General features: G+C 41.0%; 1 protein-coding gene across 1 annotated transcript; it reads left to right on the forward strand.

Annotated features, from left to right (window-relative positions):
* The first annotated feature begins 1,404 nt into the window (after positions 1-1,404).
* On the forward strand, positions 1,405-2,675 carry LOC109892085 (avidin-related protein 3). Its single transcript, XM_031826445.1, has 4 exons — positions 1,405-1,539; positions 1,720-1,933; positions 2,128-2,248; positions 2,431-2,675. Exons 1-4 carry the CDS (start codon positions 1,474-1,476, stop codon positions 2,462-2,464), a joined length of 435 nt encoding a protein of 144 aa, XP_031682305.1. The 5' UTR covers positions 1,405-1,473; the 3' UTR covers positions 2,465-2,675.
* The last annotated feature ends 7,170 nt before the right edge of the window (positions 2,676-9,845 follow it).

Consider the following 9,845-nt stretch of genomic DNA (forward strand, 5'->3'; position numbering starts at 1 on the left):
TGCTACTGGTGAGGTGATGCGACCAAGGAATGTATCTGAGTTGGTACATTTACCTGTGAATCAAAATTGCATCGCTGTAGTGGCCTAACAATTTCAAAGACAGATTTCAGAATGTGAGGAAGATATGTGAGGAAGATATACAAACGTAATGTTAGTCCAGTCATACATTGACTAGGGCACATGGTTCTTTACAGTTTAATTAATGTTTGTTATAAGTTGTTAACAATTATGCTTTCCAGCTCTCACGGAGTGATGGAGTAACCTTGTTCAAGTCCAATAAAATAGCACCCTCTATTGATCAACATAACACATCGTTGTCTGTATCGAGTGAATTGATGATGCGTATCAAATATATGCTTAGGATGATGTAATGCTGAATTTATCATCGTCCATAGCTAGATTTCCACACAAATGGCGACAGATTATCATGCGAATATTCTAAAAATGTGAATTTTCACACCAGAGACGTGTTTCCATCAAATGGACTTGTTGCGGATAACTTTTGTGGTTAAATTCCCATGTACTGAATAAAAAATACAAGTTAAATGGGTTTCCGTTGCATTTTCAACTCTACTGATGGTTTTGTCACAAAAAAATGTTGCGTTACGTAGCCAATGTGCCCATTCTGGTATTGGCAGGTGCGCTCTAGCCAAAACGATGACATTATAGGACAAAAGAGCGATGTTATTTTTATTTGTCAAATGTTAGTCAATCATTATTATCACCAGAATAAGACCCTCTATATTTATTGGAAAGGAGCGTCAAGCATATACCGTGCACTTTCACCACCCTGTGAAATTCATCATGTATTTCATTTGTAGCCTAATAAAGTGCATGCTTCCCCGACGAGTAGTAGTGGGAGGACCACACACCATATCATTGCGTGACTTGATGTGAGTTCAATATGATGGTTATTTTATGATTATTTTCTCATAAAGTCGTCTCCACCAACATTGCTCGCATAGTTAATTTTACCGGCACAAAAGATCCACCATGTCTAGGTTATTTTGTTTCGTGGACATTGTGAAAGTTTACCGACAAAATGTTTATTTCCATCAGGCCTATTATGACATTTTCTATCCGACGTACCTTACTCACATAAAACGTTTGGATGGAAACCTGGTTCAGGTTTGAGAATTGTCGAGACGGGTGTACATTTCATTGGCCAATCGGTTAACCTACAGCCAATAAACTAGAAACTCTTGTGAGAGGACTTGTGTTGATAGAGAAGAAACACCTGCAAATGTTCAAATTAGGGGTTAATTTCAATAGTCCTCTTTTCCTCAATCTGCATTTACTTTTAACTGCTGGTAAGAAGTGACAGCTATACTATTGAGATCTACACCCTGTTCATCAATTAAGTCTTGTTAGAAAGGGCAGGTGCTGATTGGTTTGGGGGAGTGTGTAGTAACTTGGTAAATCAGTATAAGAAGGGAATGAGCTGTTCAGTAAAGCAACTTGAAATAATCGAACATGATGAGTTTTGTTGCAAAGTATATCAGTGTCCATGCTGTGATTTTGGGACTGCTGCTACCTCAGGTAAAAATATAATTAATCAGTGGGCTCCACTATTACAATTTGAGCAGTGTAACAATACAGATTCCTTGTAGATAAAAATCAGAGACTTGCTCTTACTTCCTGTTTTAGATACACTATGTCATGAAATGTATCTGCTGTTATTGACACAGTGGTGACCATATTTTGCATGTGTTCTTCCAGGCAATCCCATGCAATGTGACAGGAGTGTGGCGAAATGAGCTGGGCTCTGTGCTTGATATTGAGGCGGTCGGTTCTGAGCTCCGAGGCCGTTATCAGAGTGCAGTGGAGACTGCTCCAGGAGTCACGGGACCAAAACAACAGGCCAAGCTACTGGGTGTGACTGGTAATCGGGGTCTGCAAACCTCTGTGGCTTTCTCTGTGTTATGGGAGGCAGGTGTGTAATCCTTGATGTGTTCAGCAAGGTGTAATGTGCAATATTTAGATAAGAAATGCATCTTAACCTTCCACAATGTGGCCCTTGTTTCAATCTGAATTACCTTGACTGTAACAATGGATGTGACTGGTGAAATTCCAATGTTATGCAACTGCATCACAACTGCACCCCCCCCCCCCACCTACTTCCCCCAGGTTCCTGTAGCTCTTGGGTTGGTCAGTGTTTCCAACTGCCTGATGGGATGCGAGTGCTGAAGACCCTGTGGATGCTGCGCTCTGTGGCTTCATGCCCTGCAGACAACTGGAAGAGTACCAGGTAGCCTACAGCTCCTCACTACTTAGCATGGGGGGGGGGGGGGGGACACAATTACCCTTCACTAAAAGCCTACTGACATGAGAGCTACAGAGGTATACTCAATGTTTTTAGTGCTAATTCCTATATGGCTATTGAGCATATTTGTATTCCACTTGTGTTTTAGACATTCTTTTTATCATTAGGATGGGAGAGGATACGTTCGTCTTCATTTCCTGAAAGCAGAATGTACTGATCATCTGACAATGCTGCATTTGGTTTGCTGCCCTCTACTGAATTTTCTTTGAACTCTCTCTGTAGAAATATGTTTTATACTCCCTGGGCTGCTCTCATCCATGCAATAAATTATGTAACTTGTTCAATTCATGAATACAAATGTGTTATGTACCTTGTCTTGCCTGACATAAATAAAAGTTAAAACTCAGATGGGGATATGTTTGGGTGTATTCTCCAACAAACGGTCTGTCAAATGAACATGGGTGGGATAAACTACTGTTTCAGACGTTACAGAGCATTAGGTATCTATGCCAAGGTAATAAACCTGTCGACCACTTATATGCGCACCAACTTCCTGTACTGGTCAGGGTAGTTGGTTAGTCTATTTGAGTTGTTGCATGTAAATATCCTGTTTACAATGACCGGGAAAAGTTTGTATCCCGGTGTAGTTTAATTTTTTGGGATGGGCTACTGTGGCATGTACACATCTTATCCAGTTTGCTATTTTTTTGCAGGGTGTGCAGGCCCAGTATTGCTTGTCATGGGTGCTGTGTGATTTCATCTGATGGTCAAACAAATCACTTCAAAAAGTAGGCTCCCTGTGCAGATCAATCCACTTTTGTCAATACTCTGTATTTGACTGTGGCTTAGTGGCTACCTTAACCCCTAATTTAGAGAACTTTCTACTTATTGAAGTTTCAGGTAGGCCATATTTTGTACATTTGTCAATTTATAATTAGGCCTACATGTAGCTTGTCAACTTGTTGCCCCAGAAGATGGAATGGCTTGCTCACCAGAATTTTGTGCATTGATAATACATTAATCACCAGTAAAGTTGTTTCCTTTAGGCACCGGGAAGAACAACACAAACAGTGGAACGATATGTCTGGCGCAAAATGTCAATCTGACTGGGTTAAGTGAATTAAAATGACTTGGGTGGGTATTTTGTGGTTGTGATAGTCTGCATAAGTGTCTACACATTACACATGCATCTTCTCTTTGCTTGTTGGTGTTCATTCCTTGTCATTCGTGACGTTAGCATTCTGACCATATCTAAGTAAATAAAACATTGAATGCATTTGCAGACAGGTTGACAACAGGGAAAAAAGCATGCGTGTTTCTGAGTAAAATGGATGGTTTTATAGAACCACCTCTCCAAAACCCAAATAAGTATTGATCGCTGCATTACTTCCCAATATATAAAGGATGATTAAGCAATGAGACTCGAAGATGTGGTATATGGCCAATAAACCCCGGCTAAGAGCTGTTCTTATGCACTGGACACACCACCATCCCTGAGGTGCCTTATTACTATTATACACCGGTTACCAACGTAATTAGTAATGTTTTGTCATACCTGTGGAAAACGGTCTGATTTACCACGGCTGTCAGCCAATCAGCATTCATTGCTTGAACCATCCTGTTTATAATACACAACATCCTTGGTCTGAGTTTTTTTTATTGAGCAACTGGATGACCGGTGTTGGTCTCTATGGAGAGAGGTCTGATCTGCATCTGTTGAATTCTGATGGCTTTGATTGAAAGCCAAACGTTTGCTGTACAGTACTAGCTAAACAAAACATATCCTGAAGTCCTGATGGGGACATCTGTCTCAATCCAGTCCTCTCTATATAGAGTTCATATGCCCAGTTAAATAAATGCAGCCTCATGGTGTTCTTTAAGTAACCTACACTCAGAAAGCTGTACAATCTGTTCAGTCCAATGACAGCGGCCTAGCTACTTGTAAAATGAAGCGGAAGGATGGGCCCGGGGATATGTTACCACCATTCATAGCCCCAATTAATAAATGGGGCTATGAATGCAAGGCCTGACAGTTCATGTGATCAACAGGATACAATAGTTTTACACATATTTGGCTATATTATGTTTGTTTGCAAATGCTCAAAATGGGAGTGTTATAAATAATATATCATAAACAGGCCTACTCATAATTTGGATTATTTCAAGGTAAGACAGGTGTAAGATAGTTGTACTAGACTCATGAGCAGTGCTGACACGTAATTCACGCTAGGTGGGGCTCCAAGAAATATATACACAGTTGAAGTCGGAAGTTTACATACACCTTAGCCAAATACATTTAAACTCAGGATTTCACAATTCCTGACATTTAATCCTAGTAAAAATCCCCTGTTTTAGGCCACTTAGGATCACCACTTTATTTTTACAATGTGAAATGTCAGAATAATAGTAGAGGGAACGATTTATTTTAGCTTATTTCTTTCATCAAATTCCCAGTGGGTCAGAAGTTTACATACACTCAATTAGTATTTGGTAGCATTGCCTTTAAATTGTTTGACTTGGGTCAAACATTTTGGGTAGACTTCCACAAGCTTCCCACAATAAGTTGGGTGAATCAGTTCGACCCACACATTTTCTATGGTATTGAGGTCAGGGCTTTGTGATGGCCACTCCAATAACTTTACTTTGTGGTCCTTAAGCTATTTTGCCCCAATTTTTGAAAGTATGCTTTGGGTCATTGTCATCTGCTTGTAATGACTATATGCTGTCTTCATATACATGTACCACCTAATAGGATTTTGTTTTACGTTGTGTATGTGTGAGTTAAGTTTTGTTTTATCATCTAAATTGGCCATCACATTCAACAGTACAATGAATGTCATTGTTAGTATTGCTGTCTTTTTTTATTTGATTTTTTATTGTAAAATAATAAACATATTATAAAAAAAAAGAAGACCCGTTTGCGACCAAGCTTTTACTTCCTGACTGATGTCTTGAGATGTTGCTTCAATATATTCACATGATTTTCCGTCTTCATGATGCCATCTATTTTGTGAAGTGCACCAGTCCCTCCTGCAGCAAAGCACGCCCACAACATTATGCTCCCACCCCGTGCTTCACGGTTGGGATGGTGTTCTTCGGGTTGCAAGCCTCCGCCTTTTTCCTCTAAAAATAACGATGGTCATTACGGCCAAACAGTTACATTTTTGTTTCCTCAGACCAGAGGACATTTCTCCAAAAAGTACAATCTTTGTCCCCAAGTGCAGTTGCAAACCATAGTCTGGCATTTTATTTCAGTTTTTGAGCAGTGGCTTCTTCCTTGCTGAGCGGCTTTTCAGGTTGTGTCGAAATAGGGCTCGTTTTACTGTGGATATTGATTATTTTGTACCCGTTTCCTCCAGCATCTTCACAAGGTCCTTTGCTGTTGTTGTGGGATTGATTTGCACTTTTCTCACCAAAGTATGTTCATCTCTAGGAGACAGAATGCATCTCCTTCCTGAGTGGTATGACGGCTGCGTGGTCCCATGGTGTTTAAACTTGCAAACTATTGTTTGTACAGATGAACTTGGTACCTTCAGGCATTTGGAAATTGCTCCCATGGATGAACCAGACTTGTGGAGGTCTAAAAATAAAATTGACTCATTTCTTTTGATTTTCCCATGATGTCAAGCAAAGAGGCACTGAGTTTGAAGGTAGGCCTTGAAATACATCCACATGTACACCTCTAATTGACTCAAATGATGTCAATTAGCCTATCAGAAGCTTCTAAAGTCATGACATCATTTTCTGGAATTTTCCAAGCTGTTTAAAGGCACAGTGAACTTAGTGAATGTCAACTTCTGACCCACTGGAATTGCGATACAGTGAATTATAACTTTGATGGTTGAGCATTCCTACTGCATTTCCCTCCAGAAACCGTGAGAAAGATGTCCGGCTGCGGGGACCGTGCGAGGGGATTTATAATAACGTTACTATCTGTACTTACTGGTGGCACAGACGCTGTTTCATCCTTTCCTACACTGAAATTACCCTTGCCTAACGATTGCGTCTGAAGCTGGGCTTGCAGCACAGCTATCCTCTCGGTAAGGCGGTCGTTCTCCTGTATATTATGAGTACAGGGACTGCAATTAGAAGACATCCTGTTAATGTTACCACGTCCAGATAAAGCATCCGGAGTGAAAAAGTTTAATGAAAAAAAGTTGAGTGAGGGAAAAAACAAAATATAAACGGTAACTAAAAAGTAAAAACCGTAAAGTTGTCAGGTAGCAAAGTAAGGTTGGCAACAAAACGCACAGCAACACGTAAAAAAGTCTGCAAGTTGTGACCGGAAATGGCGTCACGACAAATGTCTGCTCTACCCAAAATTACAACCAACTAATTGCAGCATTACCACAAAAATGGAAGAGACTACCGTGTTCATTGGTACTTTCAATGCTGCAGACATTTTTTGGCATCCTTCCCCAGACATAATCCTATTTCGGGGCTTTACGAACAATTCCTTTGACCTCGTGGCTTGGTTTTTTGCTCTGACATGCACTATCAACTGTGGGACCTGATATAGACAGGTGTGTGCCTTTCCAAATCATGTCCAATCATTTGAATCTACCACAGGTGGACTCCAATAAAGTTGTCGAAACATCTCAAGGATGATCGCTGGAAACAAGATGCACCTGAGCTCAATTGAGTCTTATAGCAAAGTGTCTGAATACTTATGTAAATGTGATTGTGTGCTGATTGCTGAGGATCTTTTATTTATTTAATCAATTTTAGAATAAGGCTGTAACGTAACAAAATTCGGAAAAAGTTAAGGGGTCTGAATACTTTCCGAAGGCACTGTATATATATATATTTTTTTTCTGTATTGAATGTTATTTTGGAATTGATACGTGTCACATACCAGTTTGCAAACAATGTAAATGGTAAATCCTTTTCAAGCCTTGTCATATGAAGAAAAATTATAGATACAACGTATCGGTGCTAATCGGCCATTTGACATAAGTATTACACAACAAGTTGGAAATCGCAAATTCAACAATGAGTGGGTTGAAAGTGAATCAGTGTCTAACTGCAAGCATTGCAAAGCAATCACTAGCTTGCTATTCAGTGGAGTGGGTGTGCAGTCCAAGTCTGGGTTTAAGGGTCTCTTTTCCAAGTTTAAAAGGATAAACATTCAACACCATGGGCCAGAAAAGGTTGAATACATTGGCCATGCTGTCAATCCAGCATGACTTCTGCAGCGTTCAAAACAACTGGAAACTCGGAACTGGGAAATCTCAGACTTCAGTGAGTCCAAGACAACTGGGAACTCTGAAAAAACTAGCTCTGACTTGGAAAATATGTTTTGAATGGTCATCCAACTCAGAATTCCAAGTTGGGAACTCTAGAGCTCCAACCTGAAGATCACTGACGTCATGATTTGACCTTCTTTTTTCCCCCCAGAGTTCCCAGTTGTTTTGAAAGCACCATGAATCCAGAGAATGCCACACTTTGATGACGAAAGTTGCCCCCAAGCACCACCTTCCTGTTCAAGAGAGCACAGCACAACAAGGTGAGTCCAAAAATGTATTGTATGCTGTTGCATAAATTATATAATATGCCAGGGAGATATGTATAGTGTAGCTAAGAAAGTAATACTAAGTGTATGTTGTGTAGTAAGCTGTTAGTAGCCCATGTGCCTCACCATAATAATTTGGTCCCTTTCCACCTCATAATTTAGCCTAATGTTCTGCCTTGGTGGTGCACATGTAGCCAAAAGCCTGTTTTAGAGAAATGTAATCATTGAAAATTGTCAGAGCTTTCATTGTCTGCTCATAGGCCCCCTTTGTTTATCCCATGTTTCTGACTTGGTGTTCAGAAGAATGCTGTAAGAACGGCCCATGCTCTGAATTCTGTCGCTGTACATTTCAAAATTGCTGAACAAATGGTTATATTGACTTCGTCCATCCTAGCCCGCTAATAAATTACGGATGGCCTATTATCCGCTCATCGTCCCCTTATGCCATAGTTTGTATATCTCAATTGTCAGTAGAAACCCCATTTGTTTAAGCAAGTCAGCCATATTAGCTATGTCGGAATTCTTTTATTTGTATTTTTTTATTTCACCTTTATTTAACCAGGTAGGCTAGTTGAGAACAAGTTCTCATTTACAACTGCGACCTGGCCAAGATAAAGCATAGCAGTGTGAACAGACAACACAGAGTTACACATGGAGTAAACAATTAACAAGTCAATAACGCAGTAGAAAAAAAGAAAAAAAAGAGAGTCTTATGTACATTGTGTGCAAAAGGCATGAGGAGGTAGGCGAATAATTACAATTTTGCAGATTAACACGAGTGATAAATGATCAGATGGTCATGTACAGGTAGAGATACTGGTGTGCAAAAGAGCAGAAAAGTAAATAAATATAAACAGTATGGGGATGATGTAGGTAAATTGGGTGGGCTATTTACCGATAGACTATGTACAGCTGCAGCGATCGGTTAGCTGCTCAGATAGCAGATGTTTGAAGTTGGTGACGGAGATAAAAGTCTCCAACTTTTGCGATTTTTGCAATTTGTTCCAGTTATAGGCAGCAGAGAACTGGAACGGAAGGCGGCCAAATGAGGTGTTGGCTTTAGGGATGATCAGTGAGATACACCTGCTGGAGATGTAGATGACCTGTAGATGACCTGGAGCCAGTGGGTCTGGCGACGAATATGTAGCGAAGGCCAGCCGACTAGAGCATACAGGTCGCAGTGGTGGGTGGTATAAGGTGTTTTAGTAACAAAACGGATGGCACTGTGATAAACTGCATCCAGTTTGCTGAGAGAGTATTGGAAGCTATTTTGTAGATGACGTCGCCGAAGTCGAGGATCGGTAGGATAGTCAGTTTTACTAGGGTAAGTTTGGCGGCGTGAATGAAGGAGGCTTTGTTGCGGAATAGAAAGCCGACTCTAGATTAGATTTTCGATTGGAGATGTTTGATATGAGTCTGGAAGGAGAGTTTACAGTCTAGCCAGACACCTAGGTACTTATAGATGTCCACATATTCTAGGTCGGAACCATCCAGGGTGGTGATGCTAGTCGGGCGTGCGGGTGCAGGCAGCGAACGGTTGAAGAGCATGCATTTGGTTTTACTAGCGTTTAAGAGCAGTTGGAGGCCACGGAAGGAGTGTTGTATGGCGTTGAAGCTCGTTTGGAGGTTAGATAGCACAGTGTCCAAGGAAGGGCTGGAAGTATACAGAATGGTGTCGTCTGCGTAGAGGTGGATCAGGGAATCGCCCGAAGCAAGAGCAACATCATTGATATATACAGAGAAAAGAGTCGGCCCGAGAATTGAACCCTGTGGCACCCCCATAGAGACTGCCAGAGGACCGGACAACATGCCCTCCGATTTGACACACTGAACTCTGTCTGCAAAGTAGTTGGTGAAACAGGCAAGGCAGTCATTAGAAAAACCGAAGCTACTGAGTCTGCCAATAAGAATATGGTGATTGACAGTTTCGAAAGCCTTGGCCAGGTCGATGAAGACGGCTGCACAGTACTGTCTTTTAGCAATGGCGGTTATGATATCGTTTAGTACCTTGAGTGTGGCTGAGGTGCACCTGTGACCGGCTCGGAAACCAAATTGCACAGCGGAGAAGGT

Source organism: Oncorhynchus kisutch, linkage group LG6 (genome assembly GCF_002021735.2).
Source record: "Oncorhynchus kisutch isolate 150728-3 linkage group LG6, Okis_V2, whole genome shotgun sequence".
Taxonomy (NCBI): domain Eukaryota; kingdom Metazoa; phylum Chordata; class Actinopteri; order Salmoniformes; family Salmonidae; genus Oncorhynchus; species Oncorhynchus kisutch.

What these genes read in the sequence shown, in the direction of transcription:
- LOC109892085 (XM_031826445.1), top strand. Translation starts at nt 1,474, where the DNA reads ATGATGAGTTTTGTTGCAAAGTATATCAGTGTCCATGCTGTGATTTTG. An exon ending in TGGGACTGCTGCTACCTCAG is followed by an intron (nt 1,540 to 1,719) that starts GTAAAAATATAA and finishes GTGTTCTTCCAG; the next exon opens with GCAATCCCATGCAATGTGAC. An exon ending in GACAACTGGAAGAGTACCAG is followed by an intron (nt 2,249 to 2,430) that starts GTAGCCTACAGC and finishes TTTTATCATTAG; the next exon opens with GATGGGAGAGGATACGTTCG.